General features: G+C 34.3%; 1 protein-coding gene across 1 annotated transcript; it reads right to left on the bottom strand.

Moving 5' to 3' along the window:
- Nucleotides 1-310: 310 nt before the first annotated feature.
- On the bottom strand, nt 311-26781 carry Eph (Eph receptor tyrosine kinase; the record flags this gene model as incomplete). The annotated part of the gene is made up of 15 exons (XM_068368670.1): nt 311-2103; nt 8084-8250; nt 8807-8977; nt 9454-9663; nt 9783-9950; nt 10146-10369; nt 15570-15623; nt 17642-17712; nt 18618-18729; nt 18978-19164; nt 20030-20136; nt 21682-21714; nt 24896-25040; nt 25353-25522; nt 26619-26781. Coding segments are annotated over 15 exons (2250 nt in total), but the record flags the coding sequence as incomplete, so codon positions are not given.
- Between the last annotated feature and the right edge of the window lie 270 nt (nt 26782-27051).

Genomic DNA, 27051 nt, shown 5'->3' with positions numbered 1-27051 from the left:
CTCGCTCCTTCCTTCCTCCTTCATCATCATCTTTGGGACTTAAATTCTAAGCTTTTTCCTATTATTATGAAGTATGACGTATGAAAATACCTACCTACACAGTCAAGGATGTTTTTGATTGTTACTCATTGCTTTGTAGTAACAAGACAGGAAGTTTACATTATCTCTCATTTGTTGTATTGCTTGGTGCTTTTGTAGAAACTTCTAAATACTAAATAATACCTACTAAAAATTTTGATTATCTAGTCATCACACATGTTCCCAAAACACAGGTTTTTGCTAACACCATCACACAAGATATACACAAACATGCAATTGATATTTTACTACACAAATTATGTGGAGGTTTCAAATAATAAAAATAATGGTAAATAAGTCTCCAGCTACATCAAAGGAATTATTAATATTGTGGCTAAATTAGACTACTTTTACAGCAACTTGGAATATTGTACTGTGTAACCCATAATAAGTAATGGTGTGATATAGCCAAAGTTACAAGTACTGTAAATAAATTATAACCTGTGCAAAAAGGAGTAGTACGGTGCAGGACACCATGGGATGACTGGACAGACACTGAAAAGGTATTATAATCAAGTCAGACTTGCTTTGTTAGCCAATGATTGGGTATTCGTCTCTCTCTACACCTTCATTCATGTAATTACAGTGACCACGCGATGAACACCGTAAATTACAGCAATGTAAGTGTAAATAGTTTCTTCTATATACCTACAATGATAATTTTAAATTTTATATTCTATAACAGTAACACCCAGCCATTTACCAGCACTGCGCCATCTGACTCGAGCAACAACAAGGCTTTGTAACTACAACAGCTGGGTCCTGCGGGAGGGAGGGAGGGAGGAAAGGGAGTGGGGAATGGCCGGATGTTTATATGAAGGGTAAGTGATATGTGCGTCAGGAGGGAGGTTCTCTCTTCTCTTGGCCGTTTCCTGGTCTACAGTCTTTCCAGTTCCTTTATGGCTGGCAAACTCTTCGTCGTCTTGAAGCTATTGAACTTGCATCTTTTGCAAAGAACTTTTCTATGTTCATCTTATGAAGTAATTTCAAGTATGTGTGCATGAGCAACTTTAACACACACACACGACACTGCGGTTTACCAAAAATAGGCAAAACTCAATCTCTCAGTGGAAAGTGAGACGCTGGCAGAAGCTTAAAATGGGGAAACAGTCTCCAAGAGTTTCATCAAAGGGTTTTAGAAAGGACAACACCAATACTAGACTTTGGCAGAATAAGGTCTGGCAGCAAATGGAATATCAACAATTACACTAGGGGGTCAAACCTCAGGAGTGGTGTACAATGCGTGGACGTGACAAGAAAGCTCACCAACTCTTCTTTCTCTATATCGAGTTGATCACAGCTGTTTATTCCATCTACAGACCACACACATGCGTACCACACTTTTTAGTCTCCAACACATCATTGGCCATGAAAATATCACAAGAATGGGAGGGGTCAGGGTCACTTTCCAAGGAAAACAGTCACTATCTGTTCTGAGGCGTGCTTCCCCTACAATAACTTTTGCATTCTAGGATTAAGGGTAAATTTGAGCTATCGAAAAAAAAAAATAACTTTGAAGATGGATAATTTTCAAATGGTTCATTTAAGTAACATAAAAATTCACTCTAACCCATATCCTGAACACAATATTTGTCTTTCCCTCAATCATTATCACATTTTCACGTAGACGATGGCATACAGGCCCAAACTGATGTGCCAGTGGACATCACATGCATTCTGGACCTGGCATTTAGCCCACCTGACTACTAAACCCTAGAAAAGTGCCATCTGTTGGCATCGGCTAGAGTAGAGTGGCACTATACTAGGAAGCCCTCAGACATGTTGACGGCCAACTGTGTGCGCATGGTGTGTATACTCTGGAGAATTTTCTTTTGATGACCAACTAACGATATGCCCAGCTGATTCAAATCGTGCTGAGTTAGACGAGCCACAGCTTCGAGATCAGCAAGCCCTGCCCGCTGGAAGTTTTCTACATAACGACTCATCTTAAGGGAAGCTAACCAGTCTTCTACCGAGGTTAGCTGGGTCATGTCTACTGAATCCAAGCCCAGTGCTGTTGTACACCTGTTGAATAAAAATGTTGGAATTGAGATCAGTATGCAAATCTAAAAAAATTAATTTAAAACTTTGTGTATAGAACTATAATCAGTTCTTATAGTGGAACTGGAAACATGGGAGGATTAATAAACACTCGTTGTTGGGGAGAAAGTAAAGTACGTATTAATGAAACTAGTAAATTACAGTACAATATAAGATATTAAATTTCCTGTGGGGGGGGGGGGGTTAAGGTTTGCAATTTTTTACCTCATATAAAGCTTTAAGAAGTTTCACTTGCCCTCTGAAAATAACTGACTTTAGTTTCCTAAGCAAGAGACAAGTCAAGGCTACCAAATCCTAAGCTAAATATGGGAACTCTCATTTCCTATGATGTATGAAATATATTCAACATTTTGTGCAGAAAGGGACAAGAGAGGGGAATAATTTTGAGTAAATAATTAATGAAATCCAAAATGGATGCAAGTATCCACCTTATTATAAACTAATGTGAATTAAATAAAAATAGAATAGCTATAGGCATATTTGCCATACAAACTATACGAAAGTAACTGTCCTTAAAGACAAAGGGTACAAACTTGAATAGCTAAAACCAAACACAATTGGAAATCTACTCTTTTAATGCATGAAGAAAATTAAAATAGAGACAAAAGCAGTGAGCACGAAGTGATAAAGAGGTAGTGGGTTCATCAGAGTACTCCTAGATTTGAAAAAATCATGCTTAGCGGACATAACCCAACAATAAAATATAAAACAATGATTATGCAAATAGGTGCAGTATTATAATCAGTAGAGATATTCCGACTAGAAGACAGTATTAAAATTTCACTAATATGACCGATAAAAATAAGCAAATAAAGAATTGAAAAATTTAAAAGGGTAAAGCCATTTGCATGCCTGCTTAGAGTAGTAACCCTCATATAGACAATTTGAAAAAGATCATCAACCAGTAAATAAGGGCATTAAGTGAAAGAGGCAGAGTAATTCAAAGTTGTGGTGCTGCAAGAAGTATATGAACACTGTCATACTGCACAAAAAGTTGCAAATATTTCAATCTGGATAAGTGATCATTGACAGTGCGTACAGCAATTTGTTATTAGAAATGAATGAAGTTTCCCATTGACTCTTTACTGCCTGTAGAATGATTAACTATTCAAATATCCTGTGGAATAAATGGGCGACTTCTACATTCTAAATATTGATACGAACTTTCCAAAGCAATACAGGTACAATAACTAGTATGTTGCAGTAATGAAATGAGACAACCTGTAAGGGCATCTGTAGAATAGAAATGGGTCAAGTTAATTACAGTACAAACTAACCAATACCTTTTCCTTGTTGATAAATAAATAAAACAAGTTTCTCTTTGCTCTAGATATCACATACCAATAACCAGTTCTGTACTGTGCACTGCTGAGAACTTTGAATATGATCGTTAATCTGCACGAAACCAGTAATTCCAAATTTAAGAGCAAAATTAAATTCTTCTGAAGAAAACCAATAATGTCAAAGTGCATAATAAATTTTGGGGCTCCAATTAATCCTACAAAAGGCTAAGAAATAATTTTAAAGACAACTAAATACTGGGAAAGTTCTTTATACCCAACTGCTAAAATACTATTTGTCTATAAAGCACATATTTTTGGACAATGAATCCATGAAAAATAAAAGAAACTGCTGTTACCTGTATTGTTCTAATAAGTTTAAACCTACTTTGTCACGAATGGATATCTATACAGTATATCAGTTTTGAGTGTAGTAACACACTGTTGCTCCAACTGCCAAACCTACAAAGCACTATGTCGGTTAGCAATGTTCACCATTTGACATGACTACAGTAGTTAATCACACTACAGTACATCAAACCATGCCTAGGCAATTTAGAAAGGCATATAGAAAACTAAGACTAATTATACAATAATCATCATGCACTACGAAAAGTAACAACAGCATAAACATACATCCAGCTTTGAACTAATTACATAAAAGTGTATTTTAATCTGCTTCACAAAAGCAGTACTTTTACAGACTGCCCCCAGGGGGCAGCAGTCTCCACTGAACGGGCTCTGACGACGTCTTTTTCGACGTCTTCAAAAAATAATGATTACCTTAAACCTTCACCAGGTGACAGGCATGCCAGACATGATGGCGTTACTTAGGCTGCCTGGTTAAAGTTGACCCACTGGGGTCGGATGAGGACGGGTGCATAGTAGGGATTTTGGGGAGCCGGCCGCCTGGGGAGAGACCATAGGACACCACCATCAGCCACACTACCACACCAGGCAAGAAGGTAAAGCACCACCGAAAGTAAAAGCAATCGAAAGAAGAGGAGGACTGGGTGAGGAAATCATAGGGAATGGAAAAAAAAGAAGGATAGCAGGAAGCATGACTGGGTGTAGAAAATAAAATCTGGCTAGTGATAAATACACTTTTGTGTATTATCTTAAAAAAAAAGATTAAGAGCTGTTGAAGAAATGGTGCATAAAGCCACTTGTTAAAATCACCTCCATGTAGTGCAAAATATAAAACAATAAAAAAAGGCATTACACTAGGATAGCAAGAAACATGGTAATGTTTGAAATTAGAAGTTAGTGCACACCAAAAAAAAGCTCGAGACATTATTAACTCATTAGTGCGCGCATTGTTATAATCACAAGAAACAACTAACACATCTTAAAAGAAAAGTGGAATTGGATGGTGTACATTTCAACAGCACAATATACAAAGCCTTGGCAACATTCTTCGCAGCAACAACACAGTAGAATTGTTTTGTTGTTCTCTGCATTAAAATGATCATGAGTGTTCTTTACTCAGAACTATAATACAAAATGTGGCAAAAGCATTTCAGTTTAGCAAAATAAAATTCATGAAAATAAGAGCACTTTTCAAGTATTAGATGTGCAATATAAAGACATTTCACACCAAGGAAAGCTGTAAAAAGATGATTGAAGTAGTACATTGATTAAACTACAGTAAATAGGATTACATTGAACGTCAAGTTTAAAAATTTTATGTAAGCTAAAGCAAAGCCTATGCTAAGAATGTGAATACTATATATAAATGCAATTAATAACTGGCGTATGTGATGGAAAAATTCATAATTTAAATTGCACGGAAATTTTAGTGATCAAACCAAAAAGCTACTATGTAAGCCGAAGTATGATAAGAGAGAACTAGATATATGTGAGCGAGAATTCAGTTCAATAATAAAAATATTTTATAAGCCTGCATAAGCCTTTAAGTGCTTTAGGTCTAACATCCCATTAGCAGATACCAAGAAAGGAAATATAACTAGGATCCCTAACAGTTTAGTTAATCAAAATCAACTTTTTTATCTTGCTAGCAGATGTACAAAAAATTCAAAGCAAGCAAGAAATGGCTGTTTGGAAGAGTGAAAAAGTAAAAAATTGTAAAGAGATATAGATAAGGCAACATTTATAGATGTTTGTGTTATGTAAACCCTGAAGAAATGTAATTGCAATGAAAGTAAAAATACTATAATCCATTTCTTTTAGTGAGTCATATTTGCACCGACTCGCAGCGGTGCCCTTTCAGCTCGGAAAAGTTTCCTGATAGCTGATTGGTTGGACAAGATAATTCTAACCAATCAGCGACCAGGAAACTTTTCCGAGCTAAAAGGGCACCGTTGCGAGTCGGTGCAAATATGACTCTCTAAAAGAAATGGACTATAATACAATATACAATTACACCAAGCTTAGATTTGAAAAACATTCAGTGAATGATATACTGCACAGTCCTGTACTTTAAAAAAGAAAAAAATATCCAAAATATCACGATAGTCTTCAAGTATGGAAAAAAATCTAAGTACTTTGATAAAAATGCTATTATTCACCCAAGCTTTCAAGCATATACCGAGAGAAATCCAATATGATCGCAAGACCCATACAAGTGATAAGTTTATCCTTAAACTACCACATTTCTGTTTTAAGTGTAAAATTTCACTTCCCAAAAACAGGCTTTGTAAAGAAACTTTTATAAGGAATATGGCATGCAAAATTTAATAATCAGTAGACCAATAACCAATGGTATTCAATCATTACGATAGTTTTTTAAACCCGCGCACGTACAGGGTATACGGAAAAATTAAGAAAAGGAAAGCTAGAAAACCTTATGCTCCTAGTTCAAGACATTAAAATGCATCAGTTTTGACATTTATGAACTTGCATAAATAATTATTATAAAAGATTAAAATGGGCAAATTCAAGGACATTGTTCAAGACAAAAGAATTCGTACACCAACTACAACAACTGTATTATTCTGCTTCACGTCCACAGTGAAATCAGCAACAGTATAAATTTCATTGAATTTAGGTACACTCAAAGTACTGAATTACATATAATTACGCAAAGTATTAATGCCAACAAATTTCTTACTATCTTTTTACCTGTACAGTATACCACTTTCATACCTTGTCATTGAGAAGTCGGCAAGAAAGAAAAAAAAACATATGCTGTACTCACAATATTCAGATACATACAAATACTACCAATGATAGATTTTAATCACGTACTGGATAGCCACGCCAGAAGGCATGGAAAAACTTCATCTACAATTTAGGAACTACATCTTAGGAGGTACTAAAGAAAGCTACAGTATTTTGTACTATAATGGCGCAGTCCCTCAAAGTCCCATGATGCAGTGCCAAAGGAATTCAACGCCAAATAAATTTAAGCCAAAATACTGTTTTGGGGCACAAATTTCAAATCCATATCAGCTGTTATTAATGCCAATATCCAAGCCCTTTAGCAAGAAAATAAATGCCTTTGTATGAAAGCAAGAAAATCCACTGAAATTCAACTACATTAAATAGATGAATACTGGAAAATCTAGTACACTGCTCTTATCTTACAAGATTGAGATCAGGAAACTAAAGATTGAGATCAGGAAACTAAAGAATGAGATCAGGAAACTAACAGTCTCAACAGATAATTTCCAAGATTAGGAATCGGTAAGACTACAAGAAAGATACAAGAAAGAATTTCATGTGCAGCAGCATCAAGAAAACATTATGGAAACGATTATGTACCACCACCATCACTAGCAATTATGTCTGTAGTAGGAGAGGATTCTGATAGGAAATCTAAGAACAAGTTTTAATTCTATATTTTAATAATTACACAACAGCCACTACAGCAGACTTACAAAACAGCTGCCAGCAATTCTTTGCTACAGCCTGCCAGTAAATTTACATATCTTGATGCCATGCTTTCAGCAAGTGGCAAGCAGTAAGGCATTGCAGCAGTATGCAGATAGCTTTGTATTACGGGGTAAGGACTGGCTCATAGGTTACATAACTTGAACAAAACTATTTAATTGACCAGTACAGAATATTTAATCTTTTATATATGTATGGTTGCTCAATCCAACAAAAACAGTATTAGATTGCTACTGAATTTTAATATTTAATAGTAATGAACATTGGAAATATGGTGTTCCTAAAGGAAAATCTATTAATGTAACCCAAGTTGAATACCACTAGAATTAATTCCGTTATAAATCTGATTTCTTCCACAAAATTTGTTTAAAAACTTTGGAGGACATCAAATAGATACTTTATGTAGTCATACTTAACTTTGAATCACTATAAAATGTATAAAAATGCTAAATATGCGCCAAAAATATGAACATTCTACACTGGTCAGATGAATAAGTTACAAAAATAATTTTAAATAGAAAACATTCTGAACTAATTTTAAGCCAAACTTTCAATGAACCAATCTGTTACCCCATGAGAGCATATTATCAAAGACTTTAAAATCCAAATAAATCTAGATCAGGGATCTACTGGATATGCAAATCATATTCTATCCAAAAATGAAACATCCTAGCACTAAAACAGTTTTGAAAAATTTGATCGATGATGAAAACCAGGTGATTGTGCATAAGTAGAACCCTGATGAAGTCAGAGTAGCTAGTTTTTCAAAAGTAACATACTATATACAACCATTTAAAATTGGTGTACTTTACCTGTTCTGAGCTACTTTGTTGAGTGCCTCAGGAGTGCGAATCAGTCTATCTAAAGTCCGCACGATGGCTGCAAAATTAGGACGATGATTCCGCTCTTTTTGCCAACAATCCAACATTAGCTGGTATATGGCCTCAGGACATTCCATTGGAGCTGGCAAACGATAGCCCTGGAAAACATAATGAGCTTTAACATAAACATTTCTATTCTAAGGTTTAAGAAAAAGTTTTTCACCACCAACATTTCAATTCTAAGGTTTAAGAAAAAGTTTTTCACCACCAACATTTCAATTCTAAGGTTTAAGAAAAAGTTTTTCACCACCAACATTTCAATTCTAAGGTTTAAGATAAAGTTTTTCACCACCAGTATAACATACTAGGTAGAAAGAAATTGGATGCAATAAAAGAAAATAAGTCGCTGAACTGTACCAAATGAAATTAGAATCTCTCATTGATAAGATTTTTATTTGGACAAGGTTCTCATTAACAAGCAAAAAAAAAATTTTTTTACATCCCCCAAACAGCAGGCTTTAATAGTTTTTCTCTTTATACATCAGAACGTTACTTAACTCTTTCTGAAATTCACGTAAAAACCTTACCTGTAAACATTTCAAAAATATCTACATAAGCAAAATATCAATTTAAGTGTCAGTAAAATATTTAATCAGGTGATAGGGGTTTATAGTACTGTACTGGACAATAGAAAAAAAAAGGATGAAATTTTACCTTTTCAATACTTTTTATAACATCTTGATTACTCCAGTTCCAGTACGGTCTTTCACCGTAACTCATTACTTCCCACATGACGATCCCTAGACTCCAAACATCAGATGCGCTTGTAAATTTACGGAATGCGATGGCTTCTGGAGCAGTCCATCGCACTGGAATCTTTCCTCCCTAAAAAAAATAATATATTTGCAAACAATACTGTATAAACTAAAGAAGATTAAATCTCAGGTCAGTTATTTTAAAGATAATGTTGTATATGTAAAGTAGGAATCCAAAAAAAAATGTTGACTATACAGTGGTAAGTACTGTGTTTGTATCCAAGTCAAGTTTTTTGACAAGTATGCAATTCTAATAAGATATTACTTGAGATTTAATTCATCACTCATCTAATGAATAAACAACAATACTTTAAAATGCAATAATTCCTCCCATGTACAAAGAGAAATGTCCCATTTTCAAATACAAGTTATCTACTAATGTTCAATATCAATTCAAGTATTCAATGTACCATACATTCCTGTGCAAAATATTGGTGAAATAGCAGCAAGTTTAATGAATTTCACCAATGACTAATACAGTTCATAACTAGGAACTGCAAGCAGTGGAAGCAACTCCTAAATTCATACTGTGTCTCGGTTTCTTACCCTAGTTGTATAAGCTCCTTCCGTGTGACTTTCAATTTCTCTCGATAATCCAAAATCTGCAATCTTGCATATAAGCTGTGCATTAACCAATACATTGCGGGCTGCAAGATCCCGATGGACATAGTTCATCTCACTTAAGTATTGCATCCCAGAGGCAATACATCGCAGCATACCTACAAGCTGAAGAACCTGGAACTTGCCGTCATTGACCTGTAATAAAGTCGGTGAATATTAAAGAGATGTAAAGATGTTCCAACATGTTCCAACATCGTAAAATTAAAATCCAAACTAGTCACAAGAAAATCGTATAAACTTGGAAGGATTCTTACCCGAAGGAACTGATCAAGAGATCCATTTTCCATGTATTCCGTGATAATCATGACAGGATTACTTTTTGTTACGACGCCTTGCAGGAAGATTACATTTGGATGTTCAAACTGGCCCATAATGGAGGCTTCCGTTAGAAAATCTACTCGGGCCTTCTCCGGTGACCCAGGCTGAAATTAAATCCATAATAGTTAATATAAATTTTGAAAAGTCTTACAAACTTTTGAGTGTATAAAGACAACAGTATTCTAAAAGCATAAGTGAACTAACACTACTGAAATTACTTGGAGTTTCCTTGAAATATATCATATTACCCATTCTTAATGTACTGTACGTTTCTATATAATACTTGATAAAAATCTCACCTTAAGCGTTTTTATGGCCACGGTCATTTCTGGTCGACTAGGCAATTGCAAGCTGCCTTTACAAACATCGCCAAATTCACCACCACCGATGATCGCTTCAATTGTGATGTAAGAAGCATCTATTTCTCTTGCAAACTCTCTGATGGCTTGGTTGGGATCCTCGTACGTATGTGGGTCAATGTAAGTTCTGTGATGGCCAACTTGGGTGAAAAGAGGAGTTGTCACTGGAAGTAGTAAGAACAACAATCAATAAAACTTATTGTCAGACTATGTTCCAATATTGCACCATACGCTTTACAAAACTTACGAATAATTCACATATTCTAATAGTATTGATAATCTTGTTTAGAACTAACACTATCTTTATAAAATATTCTAAATTCTCAATTTTAAAAGGGATTTTGACGTAGGAAAAGTCTATTTTTGGGTGAGATAGCCATGTCGTCCTGATGGAAGTTCCTTCTGGCAACTTCTACAGTATAATATTTCTGCGATTGATATTACAAGAGAATTACCTTCAGGTATCACAGGGTTCCAACCCCCGGAAACGACTATCCGTATAATCAGGGACGTATCCTAAGATAACCATAGATATCTGCACCCCAAACGGACCTTACCCAGTTTAATCCACTAATATGAAGGATAAATAAGGAGCCGTTACACATCCTATCACCTTGGAGTGCCCCTATACAATTTAAAATACAGTACAAAATTAAAGCTTTCATGTGTTGAAAACTTCAAACCCCACATTATAAAAGATATCCAATTGAAAGATTACTTTCTTATAGATGTGAATCACCAAAATTTTGCAAACTCCAAACCAAACTCAAAGCCAGGAAGGGTCAGTGGAACTTCATTTTTAAAATGTGATGTTTCTATGGGAATTAATTTCCTCATTTTAAAACTTTTCAAAGTACAATAAAACAAAGCAAAATTAATAAATTTCACATCTATGAGGAAAATTAATACCAATTTAATCCTAATATATATATATACAATCAACAAATTTTGTTTCAACAGTACTGTACTCAAAAGGAATGAGAGCAAATTTTAAGTTTTTTTTTTTTTTAATAACTTGATATTGAACATTTTTTACTCATATGAGTATAAGAGAATGACAAAAATTTTTCAATTCAGCTTGTAACTATTCCTTTCTGTCTTTTTAAAAAAAAAAAAAAAAAGTACCTTAAGATTTTAGGTGCTCAAAACATCATTATCTAAACTGCCTATCAACAAACTGAAAACCAGGAATACTAAAATCTGTAGTCTTAAAGAGCAAATGTAAAATGTTCACTCATTTTCAAGTCTGTACTTAACTTTCCTTTCAAATTATTACTATTGATATCAAGACCTTAGTTTTCAATAATAAAGAAAATTTGTTCAACATTTTAACAAAGTTACTTGGGTCTCAATGCCACGATTTTATGACAAATACTTTATGATTATCCTATTTTCAGATTCATCAAACCAGTTCTCTTTTTCTTGATGATTGCTTCACCTAAACAATGCCCATTACCTGCCTCTCTTTCTAGATAAAATGCATCAAGTTAACTATAGTTATAACTTAGTAACCCCTTTAGTAATTCCTCACAGTATTAGTTCTTTAAATATTAAAGTTCAATCAACTCAACAAAGTAGTATATGAAAACTATTAAGTGCTGATCAAAATGGGAACATCAGAGGTAAAAGTTTTCATGACGAATGATTTAACTTCCGACGCAATGTAATTGCTGTAAATCTAATCCTGTGAAATGGATGAATTAAACATTACTGATTTTAAAAAATAAACCACCTTCACAATCCACTTTCTTCTCCATGTCAAACAATGGAAATTATTTTAACACGCCTTGTAGTAAAACTTCTATTTAATAATTTTTCACAATATACAATTCATTTATTCGCTTAAATATCTCAAGAAGTTCTCTATTCAATTCTCATCAATGTTGCATGGATGCCCATCTACAGTTCAATTGGTTAAATTAGTACTGGAGATGAGATTTATAGAAAATAGTTATTTGAATAGGTATAAAGTATTACGAATGAATGATTTTTCATAGAACTTAAATAGCGTAATAGAGTATGTAATCGTCAAACTCTACTATATTACAGCAATAATACTTCTTAAAAAAAACTTTTACTTTCACTTCTTTACTTTGTTCACTATGCACAACTGCTTTTGCACTTCCTTATAAAATGAATACCAACCAAACTCTATCATCACTAGGTAGAGTTTAAACTAGATCACTGAGTTTAATAATAAATCTTACAATTGATCCAAATGCTTTGTTTATTAATAAATTATTTCACTAACTATATTGCAGTTCTTCATTAAACTAAATATGGAAGAAATGAAAATGTGAACGACAAATTGTTAAGTGTAAGTTTTGGAAATTGACTAAAATATGCATCAGTATTAGCGTTGACCTGCTTTTCCTGCATACGAGAACTGTGATTTTACAGCTTTAAAACACTGACAGTTTGATCTACATGGATTAATCTGGGACACAGTCAAAATTTTCTATTTTGTTTGCTATACAAATTATACGCACTAGCACTTATTTTCAAATTCTCAAACTAAAGCTACGATAGAAGAATCTCACCGAGTTCACAGAATTGAATACATTTATTAAAATTTGATAAAAAAACTTTTATGTTTTTGAGTTTATGAAACCTGAAAGGATAACCAAAACATTTTCAGTCACTATACAAACAGAATATGATCCAAGTGGTATCAATATGAAATTTCAATTTACAAAATGCAACATCTAAAAGATGATGATATTCAATCCATGCATAATAACCGAAATAATCAGTGCACAAGTGAATAGCAAATAAAACTAATGGAAATGAAAATGGTCAAATAATTTTGCAAATGAAAATGCGCACCTAAACTAGGAATTGCTGTAAATAGTTTTATAGGTACCTACACTCATTGGATTCCATACTACATTGATAGTCTGTATTGTAGTACAGTATTAACAATCCATATAATACAAATTTTGTTCCGAATCCGATATTCCTGCACAGTCGGAAACCACTTCGTATATTCACTTTTTACAGCTCTTGCACTTATTTTTTTTCTTGTGGCCACAGTTTATCATGGCTTAACATCGAACAATTAAATTACGTATGCAGCAAAATAATAGGGTATCTGTTAATAGTTTATATATGACATATCTCTTTTGACATTACTTTTTTTAGAATGATTTATTGTTGATTTGTTCTCTTCAGTTTTTTTTCCTTATTTCCTTTCCTCACTGGGCTATTTTTCCCTATTGGAGCCCCTGGGCTTATAGCATCATGGTTTTCCAATTAGGGTTGTAGCTTGGATAGTAATAATAATAATAATAATCTATAACAAAGTGGATATTCAGTACAGTATATACTATAATTAGTCTCCATATCCTGATGAGTACAGTATGTTAACATTTATTTAACCTGCCTTCCCTTGAAAAAAAAAAAAAAAAACTAGTCACCACCACCCTAATAAGTAGTCTAACACATAAAAATAATACTATATCAAATCATTAGTAAATACTAATCGAAGCATTTACTATACTATATTTAAAAGGCCTAGATTGTACCTCTACTAACCCAATCAAAAGCAACCCATTCGTATTTTATTTTTCAACTAAGACACTGACCAACCTCCTCATTATGTCAAGAGAGGCCAAGTAAAGTCCATTTCTTTTAGCGAGTCATATTTGCACCGACTCGCAAAGGTGCCCTTTTAGCTCGGAAATGTTTCCTGGTTGCTGATTGGTTAGAATGATCTTGTCCAACCAATCAGCGATCAGGAAATTTTTCCGAGCTAAAAGGGCACCGCTGCGAGTCGGTGCAAATATGACTCGCTAAAAGAAATGGACTATACTTCTTGACATATACTACTGAGATTGCAAGGATTAGTACTGTATGCAAACCATGAATATTTGCATCATATGAGGTCAAATAGCCTGCAAAAAAGAACCCTGCTCAGTTTTCTCTAAACTATCAACCCTATATTCCCAAAGATAAGAATGGATTATTAACTACTATGGTATTTATCTGTATAGTATACTGTACTGTAGCTATTAATTTCAACTGTAAGTTCAATAATAAAATATTATATATATATACAAAAATACATGTAAAGTATATTCTTTGCATGCTGTATTAACGGTGATTCAGAAATGCCTAAATTCTCCTGCTTTACTGTATTTGTCAATGCTGCAAAAATTATCTTATTACAGTACAGTACAAGCATACAGTGTCATATCAATTTATATATATTTGACTTCAAAGATAAAGAATATGTCCAAGTCCAAATTGCATCATAAAGCAAGCACAATGTAAAAAAATAACCCCCTCAAAATATAACCTTTGGCAATTTGTATCTGAAATTCATCCTTGAGAAGTACTGTATTGTAAGTCATCATGTAATATACAAGTACAAGTACCTGCGTATTTGTTTAACAGGGAAGTGATCAATAGCGATGGGAAAACTTAACACTTCAATTTCTTTATAAATATCTTTATAAAAACTATGTATGTTCAAGTTATGTTGAAAAAGGCAAGTATAAACAGGGGTAAAAATGCATTGCAACTGGGGTTTAAGAAACATAGCAGAATAAAGACCTTCTGGTTATAAAAGCTTTGTCAGTTCTCCATTTAATGCCTACTTATACTGTATCTGAATAACAACCTAGTATACAGTGATACTTTACTGTACACCATTACTTATTGCCTAGATTTTTTTTCCCATTTAAAGTATTGTGGAGCAATCTTTGAACATTTTTCACACTTAATAGATAAGCAACTGTATGCTGTATAGGTAAATTTGCACTAACGTGCAAAACTTTACCGAGCTCGTGATAAAAATATGAGGCAGATTATTGTGGATATGTTCCTTGCTGAAAAGCTGAAAGAGGATATCAAAAATATAGTCTGAACATCAAAAGGGTTTGAAGGCCCCCTTGAAAAGACTTTCAAAAAGATTTTGTGTTAGCATTAGTAAAGCAAAGCTTCAAAATATGAAGATTATTTGGATACAAATGACTACGGCTTCTACATCTAAGCCTACAATAAATGGATTAATTGTTAAAAGGATGTTAGTTCAGGGATCGGATGCGATGGGTCAGCTGGACAAAAAATGGTATGGTGAGGTCTGGTCTAATGGGGAAACAAAGCATACTGGATACGGCCTTAGGGAGAGAAGTTGAAACAATATTGCAAATTAAATGTAAAACAAAATAATACCAATTGGAGTGAAAACATCAAAATGTCAAAAGCAATAAAAGAATTCATCCACTCTTCCAAAGTTATTGAAGAATTTATTGTCTCTTCTTTAATCTATTTTTCTTTGTTCCTTTGGTAATCAAAATTTTTTTTTCTAATCTCTCCATTTTGCCACATGTTAGTAGGACATATCAGGGAACTAATACTTACTACTTCCTGTGGTGTGGGTTTGGACTATAGGTGGGTTTTCCAATACACCGTGCACTGTAATAGACGGGTAAAAATAAGGGAGTTAAACATAAATTACCAACTAGGGTGGCTAATATCTGGAACGACGACAAACAATTGGACGAACTTACACTAAATGGGTGCCTGATCATCTATTTTACATACATGCCTCATGGGATCGGGAACCTGGCTCTTATTAGAGTAGTGTACTTGATTAAAGTACCATTAAATTACTAGTATTGCAGCTTACAAATCTCTATGAAAGAATAATTGGAAAGAGGAGATTCGAGAATCGAAAGATCTTTGCTTGCTGAAGCATATAGTACTGCTCTATGAGGATATTATTAGCTTTTCTATCATGACTAATGTTGGAGGAGTGTTAAGTTCATAGAAGACAATTCACCCTAATCAATTTTTCAAAGCAAATTACTGATATAGTATGATTTATTTACAAAATAAAGTTTCTATATTATTTATCAGTTGGAACTAGTCATAACCCCTACCAAATTAAGACTATTGCTAATCATACACCAAGCACATACTGCAATATAGAAGCATCAGACATGGAATTAGAAGAAATTAACGCTAACAAAAACAAAAGATAACGATAAAGGATAATATAAATAAGAAGTTCTCAGCAAAATTCTGCAGCAAAGTTTTTCCAGCAAAGGACTTGATGTAAAGCTTGAGAGCAATAAAAAAATATTAAGCAAAGAAACACAAAGCTCAAATATTCAGCCAGGAATCCATCTACGAGGACTAAGCAAGTATTTTCACAATCAAGACTAAGCTACTATTAATATCCAAAGCTGATCTCCCTAATGGAAATCTTAAATCATTGCAGGAGGTTGCAAAGGAGAAGGAAGAGGAGATGGAGAATGCTACTGGTATGCACAGAAGGGCCAGGCATAAGACTTACACTTACTGAAGGTGACAATCAGTCCTGGGAGGGTGATTGCAGGAGGGAGGGAAAGTGGGCCAATCAGAGTTTTAGATTTTTTTTGAACAGCCAAAGGATAATTCACAAACGACATCTTTCTGCTTTTGAAACCATATTACTCTAAAAGTTTTACACTAATAAATACAACCGCTATTAGCTTTCACCAGCTGATAAAATTTGCTTACAAAAATCAACACAGGTTTCAAACGCACAAGAGCATATCTTTTTCCTCCCACACTGGAAGGCCAAAGAATGATCAAAACCCATATCTACATGGAATAGACAGGGAAAACGGCATACAGTTCTTTATAACGAACTACTCAAAACACACGACAGTTACAAATAACTGCTCCTTTGTGTACTACTGTACAGGAAGAGTGGAGATACAATTGGAAATAATTTTCACAAACTCATTATGCAGGGATGAAAGGGTGTTGTGGTATACAAGTGTGCAAGACTGGAATATGATCAGGCTAAATATGTCAGGCAAACTGTCTTAGCTTTCAAATTTATGCAAGGAAAGGTGTAGGCCAAGATGTTTTAAGGGCTCCTGCAATACAAGAGGCAACTCCTCCAATCAATCAAAAAATGTACAACTGAAAATAAAATTTTACAATAAGGGTGTAGCTTCTAACATGCGAACAAGCGCATGGGGTTGGAAGGCTGAGCATAGAGATAGACGAGGGGGGGAAATAGGAGCGCAGGAGCCTGGTGGGTGCTACACGTACTGTACACAGGAGATGTGTTTAGGGTCCACGGGGTGAGATTCCCAGTTCTAAAGCAGGCAGGGTGTAACGCAGGATGGCACAAGTTGGTGGTCTCTGTTAGGTTAAGTTGGTCTTTGATTTCTAGAGAAACATATGTACTTGGATAGTAAAAAAAATAATAAAAGAAAAGGCTTGTAGTTGATAATAATGTAAAACCAAAACTAATCCTGCAGTTGTAAATGATAATAACAAATATAAAAAATAACTTTATACCTCTCTCCCATACTTATTATCATATATACTTAAATTAAGGTGAAGTGCTATAACTAAGTAAAATTAAATGAATAATCATCATCAATCAATGTTATCAAAAATTATAATGTTTTACAATAGTCTTCTCTTCTTACCTTCCCCATTGCGATACTCCAAGGTGTCACAGTCTGATGGCTGCTTCTTATTACATTCATCGGTGCCTCTGCTGAAACACGGAAACAAATCAAGCTTAGTTTTCAAGGAAAACCCACCACCATGAGGAGATCATGCCAAGGAAACCAAAAGTTATCATGCACTAAAAACTTGAAAAAAGTAACATTACATTTGTTTCAATACAGATATGAAGACTTTCCATGCTCATTTGATTGTCTAAGACAAAGTGTACCTGAACAGTAGATCTAAAACTAAGTACTATAGTAATGTATCTTACTGTACATAAATCTTTTTGTATGCTCAAAAATACCTATTTATCTAAAATGTAAATTTGTTAGTTTCCAATGAAACTAATAAAATTTCCAATGAAACTAATATTATCAATACATTCAACCTCAAGTAATGTATGGTTACCATATATATACCAAGGGATATAATCAAATTTTGTTCTTGGGTCATTTTCTTTAACCCCTAATTATTCGACATACATTCACTAATTTATAATTTATTCTGCCATGCAAATTGTTTCTTCATTAATGTATTTTACTGCATTACCAGTATCTAATAAATAATCTTGTTTCTTCATTAATGTAATTTACTGCATTACCAGTATCTAATGAATTATTAAGTTTAATTCTTATTTCCTATTTAACCAAATTGTATATTGTCATCTTAAATTAACACACAAGTAAAACCATTAACTTAATAAAGCTTGACTGTAAAAAAATATAAAGCTATCTGTAATAGTTATTTGATTAAGAATAGTTTTTTCACAAAACTACACAAACTAAAATCTCTACCTGGTGCTATTCTAGCAACATAAAATAACAGTTACTTATTCTATTGAAACTAATCAGGTACTAATGGTTTATTCTACATTAGATGAATAGATTCAAGAGTGAAAATAAAGAAAGAGAAAAAGGAAAAGTGCTTTTAAGATGCAACTTTATTCTCTACCTTCTCAGGAATAACAAGGTCATAATGACGATGACTGCAATAACCACAAAAGCTCCAACAGTCGCTCCGACGATGATGCGAACTTGAGTGTTGTCCTCGTTACCTACATACGCTGAAAATTGGTCATGTGCAGTTAACGTATTCCAATATAATAGCAATAAGTAAGGAAACATTTCCAAGCCTTGATTGTAATAAATTGGATAAATAGTAAGAAGCTGAAAATACTATGGCAATATAGGTGAACAGGCGTGGTTGTTCTTGCAAATATACAATATATCAATCATAGTATTTGAAACTTTATAAATATCATCCCAATATATAAGAAGTGGAAACTAAATTTACATTAGCAAAAATGTTTACCTGTCCCCAACAGTTTTGCAGTTTTCTTAAAAATGGGTTGAGAGTAGTCACCCCATCCATGCGTTGTTTTTGCCCGAACTTGAAAACCGTAATCTGTTCTCTGACGTAATGATCCAATGGACGACTCTTCCTTTTTAGTGAGGACGCTCGATGAATTATTCTCCATTCCTTTGACATAATATCGCACCTGCGCAATAAAAAAAAGTTGCGTAAATTTCAATTAAATTATTTCATATATTTTAACAGCAAGAAAATAGAATTGAAATGATGACATCCAAGTTATTTCTTAATTCTCTTAAGACACTCCAAAATGATTTCTTCCAGGTTGCAAGAGGTAAAAAATTGAAGCGAGGGAAGTCGAGAGTAAATGGCAAGTTAGGCGTGAAAGAACAAATATTACATAAAAACATAAAAGAATTAACATGGGGCTAGGTTTAAGGTGGCACTCAAGGTATACAAAGCTATCTCCAAATTAGGCTTTTCCAAGTACTATATGTATACTGTATTATTGTTTCCAAGATTGACTCTACTGTAAGCTAAAACTCTGAAAAACATTAATCTTATTGGTGTAATTTGTTTCAGGGAAAGTTTCAAAAGAAAATTTTTGCCTCCATGTCAATAATTGCAAGTTACCAAACAAAACTGCGGTTGCAGTGCAAGAACCTTATAAATACCTCTGCTCTTCTACAGTATCACACCTAGTAGCACCTTGACAAACTATCTTTGTTATAAGGATAATTACAGGTCCAAACCCATAATAAAAATGGATGTAAGACAATCTAATATGCTTACTGTAATGATGTCTTAAACCCAGATTTTATATGGTAAAAAAATACTTATAATACATACAATACATATTTTCTTGGGTGAATCATACATACATACATACAAGGCACTTCCCCCAATTTTGGGGGGTAGCCAACATCAACAAATGAAACAAAAACAAAAAAGGGGACCTCTACTCTCTACGTTCCTCCCAGCCTAACCAGGGCCTCAACCGAGTTCAGCTGGTACTGCTAGGGTACCACATACAACAAATTAATTTTACATACCTCGTACATCTCAATTTCCGACAGAGGATCTGAAGGAGCATCCCACGTAAGCGAGATCTCGGTGCTTTTCACGCTCGTTACACGGACGCTACTCACCATGGATGGCACTGTCGGGTAAAAACGCACGTTAAAACCATTTCTTTTACGAACTAGAAAATGTATGTGAAATAAAATTTGCTGATGTATGTACATTTATGTCACCAAGTAAGAACAAATATAACACAAATAACTACCACCATATTAAACAAACATGCTACATAAATATAAAAATTAATATCACCACATGCACCTCCTGGAAAAAAGATGAAGGGAACTCTCTAAGGTGTGCTTGTAAATCACTAATAATTAGTTTTACTGTTAAGCCACCTTGAACCAAACTCAAAATCCTGTTTTATAAAGTATGTATTTATAAGCAGCAAATGAACAGTTAACTACAAAGCCTTACGCCTACAGTGTAGTTTTACAAAAGAATCTTCACAACAGAGTATAATGCACTTCACAGTAGTAGCATGATTATGAAAAAATTTGCTTTTACCGACAAAAACCATAGGTACAAATATTTAGCCTAATACTGCACTTTTCTTAGTTATCCAAATTGAAATCAATATTTTTTTCTTAACCCTTTTACCCCCAGGGTATTTGGAAATTTCCAACCCTTAACCCCCAAGGGTTATTTTTTTTCAAGCACATTTTGCAGTATATTTTTTTAAAATTGCTCTAACAACCTTAATTTTTGTCTGAGAGGTCAGGTTGGTTGCATTCTCTTGGAAAATGCCTGAATTTTCTCAAAAAATTGACAAAAAAATGAAAAAAAAAAATTTAAATAGCATTTTTTTTGCAAGGACGTACCGGTACGTCCATGGGGGTAAAGGGATGAGTTTTGTGAAACGTACCAGTACGTCCTTTGGGGGTGAAAGGGTTAAACATTTACAACCACTTGATCAATCTCAAATCTTCATTTACCTTTTCGCAGAGGTTATTCGTAACTAATCTCACGACTGTACACCAAATTAATTTTGCATCACATATGGACGTAGGAGTACTGTATTCTGTTACCCAAGTTAACTACTGTATCTAAGAAATTAACCCTTTTACCCCCGGGCTTTTTGGAAATTTCCAACCCTTAACACCCAGGGGGTTATTTTTTTCCCAGCACATTTTGCAGTATATTTTTTTCAAATTGCTCTAACAGCCTTAATTTTTGTCATAGAGAGATCAGGTTGGTCTCATTCTCTTGGAAAATGCCTGAATTTTCTCAAAAAAATTATCAAAAATATGAAAAAAAAATTTTTTATAGCATTTTTTTGCAAGGACGTACTGGTACGTCCATGGGGGAAAAGGGATGGGTTTTGTGAAACGTACCAGTACGTCCTTTGGGGGTAAAAGGGTTAACAACTGTATCCAAGAGATTAATAAGAAATTAATAAGATTTGAATAAGGACTTCATGTTTACAAACTCCCACAAAAGCACGCCACACAAAAAAAATAAGAGTACTGTATGTGCATACAACTCTGTGTGCCATCATATTTCAAGACTAAATTATTAAAATTTTGAGACTGTAGTGCACCAAATGACTCAACTTAAGATTACAAGAATGAAATAATTTAGAGAGAGAGTCTTATAACTATAATAACTCAAAAGGATCACCCACCCTCGACATCCGTGTCAATCACCATAAAGTCACCTTCATCAGGAAAAAGGGAAGGATTATATTACTGTGTGTTACATGTGCATGACAAATATAAATATAATAAAATGCCCTTACTCAAAACTACAGCTCTAATTTATGTAATTTATGTTTTTTGCAAACTTCCTATTACTATTGCCAAATAAATTATAAATACATTATTTACATAACATACAGTTATCAAAGTACTTCACTAAAATGGACATTTCACAGGTTTTTTAAAGTAACACACTACATAAGGAAGTTTAAAATCACAAATGGTGTTCACATCAGTGGTGGTTTCACTTCTGAAATTAAGTCCTGCCAGGAAGATAAAACAGGATGTTACCCTTTACATTGCAAGCCGAGGCCTTGAAAAGGCAGCAATTTAAAATAGGGTTCCCCTTTTTGTGTACCTAAACTGCTCGGTACACACATCAATAGGTTTGTAAAAACAAAGTTTGATAGCCTTTCATTCTTTGCTGACATATAGGAAGATAGTATTTTTTTAAGAATACTTCCCCTGACATGAATACCTATTTTTTTTTTATTTACTAAACTGCAATTTGAAAACAAGAGTCAACCATATACTGTACTGTGCTTCATATGGCTTTCAAAGCCTTTCCAACCGATTGGAAATTACCAGGTATAAAATAAGTGATTACTGTATTATCCTGGGTTGAAATATACCGTACCAGTTAATATCTCTTTTTACGGAAAATAATTTAGTGCAAATTTTTTTTTCAAAGTTACTTGAAAATATTTCAATGATAACTTTTTTATTCATATGATGAGGAAAATACATCTGAATTACTCATCTAATTCGGATTCTGGCAGTAATTTTAGACTTCTGGAAGCATTCTAAACGTTATTGATACTGTCCAAGCAAAGATTTGGCAGTAATTTTAGACTTCTGGAAGCATTCTAAACGTTATTGATACTGTCCAAGCAAAGATTTGGCGGTAATTTTAGACTTCTGGAAGCATTCTAAACGTTATTGATACTGTCCAAGCAAAGATTTGGCAGTAATTTTAGACTTCTGGAAGCATTCTAAACGTTATTGATACTGTCCAAGCAAAGATTTGGCAGTAATTTTAGACTTCTGGAAGCATTCTAAACGTTATTGATACTGTCTGAACAAAGATTTGGCAGTAATTTTAGACTTCTGGAAGCATTGTAAACGTTATTGATACTGTCCGAGCAAAGATTTGGTAGTAATTTTAGACTTCTGGAAGCGAACGTACTATCTATGAGCCTGTGCCTAACATTACCATGAACCACCACTGACACAAGGTAAAATGTGCAACCACTATCTGGTTCTAGGTACTATACTGTATTATAAAAAGCTACATGTCTACATTATCAACTGTTCAAGACTCAATTTTGGTTATTCAGTCACTGTACAATAACATGTTACATATAGCAACACATTTAATATTAAAGACTATCCAGACAATAGAGTTGAGGCTTTCAACTACCCTTTAGGGATTTTCCATATCTATTCATATGATTGCATATATATACAGTATAGAAATACATGTGCATGCTCCCACATACACATGCATACTGTATTCATATACACTGTCGTGTATTTCATAGGTTACACAGCTTAAAGCTTCACTAAATGTATGGAGGGATTCGGGTAAAACTGCTAAATGGGAATATCTAAAAGACTTGATTTACTACTGGCTGAAATTGGAGACTCCATGATTGTTTTGACATTGGGAATGGACAGCTAGCTTTCTTTATACTTGAAAAGCGAATTAAATGGTCTGTTTATCAGTCATACAAATATGATGTGGCAGAATTACTCCAAGATGACCTTTTTGAAACTATGATCCATTACACCAAGGTTGAGATGATAGCAAATTCTTATTAGATAATTCAATGTGTTTACAATCTATTCATAATAAATGTTTCCGCAAAATATATACTGCGACAGGCCGAGAGAAGGTCGTGACTCAAAAGCAGGATGAAAGCAACAGAGTCGCAACCTTCTCTCGGCCCGTCACATTGGTGACCCCGGAGTGACCCGAACACCCAGCCTTCTGATATGTTTTGATCTCTATGTAGGTGCTAAGAATTAAAAAAATTTAGTGATATTTTTACGGTACAAATGGCACTACTGCTGTACTGGAAAAACACTGAATTTTACTTTTGCTGTACAAATGACACTACAACTAGTGAAACTGAATATCTATATTGCATGATTCAGTACTACAGTAAACCATAACTTTGGAACCATTGGTGTAAACTGCATAATGTGACCCTTACCAAAGTTCACTGGTTTAACTGTGTACTAAAATTATAACCCCAATTTCAAAGAATAGCTTTCTTCCGCTTTAAATCATTAACCAGGCTTTGCTAACTAAAAGACAGTTTATAAACTAAATGACATTAAAAAAAAGAACCTCTACAGACATATCAAGCCGAGTATTTTTTTTTTCTCTAATCTTGTAATTTCACACCTTTCAGAATGATTTAATTCATAAAGAGGGAGCTGTAGATGCATCAAAATGTGTTCACTGGTCACAATAGAATTTTGAGGGAACTGTAGATGCATCAAAATGTGTTCACTGGTCACAATAGAATTTTGAAGTTCTAATCTTGCGATGCATTTATAGTAGTTTCCAATAGCTCTCATAATTGCCGCCTTGGCGCCCCCCCCCCCCCAAAAAAAAAAAACAAAGAAGTTTTGGGGGGACACACCAACAGGACCTTCACAACTGCTCCAGGCATTGAACCAGTGCCAGGGTATCGATAATAATAGGTTTAAGTGGATTCTGAAATAGTGTTTTGATTTACTATACTAAATTTTTTTAATGAGGTGCATTTGCACTGACTCGCAGTGATGCCCTTTTAGCTCGGAAAAAGTTTCCTGCTATCTGATTGGTTAGAATTATCTTGCCCAACCAATCAATGATCAGGAAACTTTTCCGAGCTAAAAAGGAACCCCTGCGAGTCGGTGCAAATCTGCTGCACTAAAAAGAATTGACTATAATTCCAAGGCTTATCAAACCCATGACTACTCAAAAGTCAGTGTCAAGTCATCCTGATCAATTCTAATATACCAAGATGCCAAAATGGAGTGGGGGAGGGGAATAGAAAACCTACTGGCTAATTCATCTAGCGTAATAAGAAAATTTTATTTAGGTTCCTGGTCATTGACGTCAAGGAGCTAGATGATATGGGAACAAACCTGATCCATCCGATTTGACGGGTACGGCCACGTATTGGGGATTTAAGTCTTGATCCGATACACCATTCTCGGCAAATACTTGGAATATGTAATTCGCTACAGGACTCAAGCCGCTGATGGTTACTCGGGTAGAATTAAAACTTTGCTGTAAAGGAAGAAAATACGCAATTAAAAACTGAAACCTTACAAATACCTACATACCTTATTCTTACTGTATCAAATAGTGTAATGTAGTTTTTTCTCAACACACTTTCCCTTCAGATAATTTTTTCAAGGAAAAAAAGAAAGAAAAATATAAAATATCATTGACTTTAATCTAGAAATATGTTCAAACGCTGAATTTTAAAATTACAGCTGTAAGTAGCACAAAAAAGGATGCAAAGGTAATTAAAAGATACAAAAGTTAAGAATCCTAAACACAGCACTTTTGAGGGTAATGAGGAAGCTGGATACATACCTCTGCCATCTGCTGGGGATTGTAGGTCACATGAGAACTGCACGCATCACAGATGACCCTATACACTGTATCTGTTCGACCCCCATCTTTCTCTGGGGGCTGCCACGCAATAATCACAGTGGACTGGTCAACACGATTGACAGTAACGTTTTGAGGTTTGCTAGGAGGACCTGTGAATTGGCAAACGTACATTTCAATTATGCTTATTAAGTGTTCGTCGTCCTAGGATACGTCCCTGATTATACACGATATCTTCCGATAGTGGTTCCGGGGGTTAGAACCCCGTGATACCCGACGGTAATTCTCTTATAATATAAATCGCAGAAATATTATACAGTAGGAAGCTGCCGGAGGGAACTTCCATCAGCACGACATGGCCGTCTCGCCCAAAAATAGATTTTTCCTACGTCAAAATCCCTCTATTAAATGTGTCTTGGCAGACATCATAACATTTCTCAGGTTAGTAATAACAGTTTAGTCCTCTAGTTTCTCAGCCCATGACAATGAGAAGTTCTCACAACTAAGGACAGAAGGAATAAAATAAAAAAAAATACAGAACAACAAATAGGCTAATTTCATCACCTGGCTTGCTTAAACCAATTCCTTGACTAAATACTTCACAAACAAAGCTATATAGTAAATAGGAGGACACTCCAAAATCAAACCATCGTTCCCTAGTCTCGCGTAGTGCCATAGCCTCTGTATCATGGTCTTTCATTGTCTTGGGTTAGAGTTCTCTAGGTTGAGGGTACACTATGGCACACTATTCTATCTCATTTCTCTTCCTCTTGTTTTGTTAAACTTTTTCATAGGTCAATTTAATATCGTTACTGTTCTTAAAATATTCTATTTAATTTTCCCTTTTTTCCTATCCTCACTGAGTTATTTTCCCTGTTGGAGCCCTAGGGCTTATAGCATCCTGCTTTATCAGCTAGGGTTGTGGTTTGGCAAGTAATAATAATAATAATAATAATAATAATATTCTATTTTATTTTTCCTTGTTTCCTATCCTCACTAGGTTATTTTCCCGGTTGGAGCCCTAGGGCTTATAGCATCCTGCTTTTCCAACTAGGGTTGTGGCACCCTGTAATACAATACAAATTTACCAATAATAATAATAATTGCTTTTCCAAATAGGGTTGTGGCACCCTGTAATACAATACAAATTTACCAATAATAATAATAATAATAACAATGATAATACATGGTGAAGTTTCACATAATCTAGATAAAAATATAGAAAATTAGGACTTTGGGTCTACTTACGTGTGCATGGCATGGATCTTGGATCCTTGGTGGCTCTGTAAGTCCCTGTTTCACACCTGCACTCTGAAGCACCTGCGTGAGGCGCTGCACTATTGCTGGGACAGGGACGACAATCAAATTCTCCAAGTTCATCTTTGTAAGTTCCGGGAGGACAAACTGGAAAAAAAAATGAATGTGATTAATACAATTGAAATATGATGTATCCAATTTAGATATTAATACTAGGAGAAAACAGTTTAATTTCATGCTATTCAAATAAATATTCCGTGTCCATGTTCTTGCCAAGCTAGTAATTTTCTTTCCCACATGAGAACCGTCACAAAAATCAATTAACGAAGTAATTACAGAATAAGGGACAACTACAAACTAAGAAATATTTAGTTTCACAATTAAATCAAGTCTTACCATTAAAATTATAATAATTAGATGGTTA

Source organism: Palaemon carinicauda, unplaced genomic scaffold (genome assembly GCF_036898095.1).
Source record: "Palaemon carinicauda isolate YSFRI2023 unplaced genomic scaffold, ASM3689809v2 scaffold257, whole genome shotgun sequence".
NCBI classification, from domain to species: Eukaryota; Metazoa; Arthropoda; class Malacostraca; order Decapoda; family Palaemonidae; genus Palaemon; species Palaemon carinicauda.
Note: the sequence above shows the minus strand (reverse complement) of the source record. Positions and strands in the feature narration are given on the sequence as shown.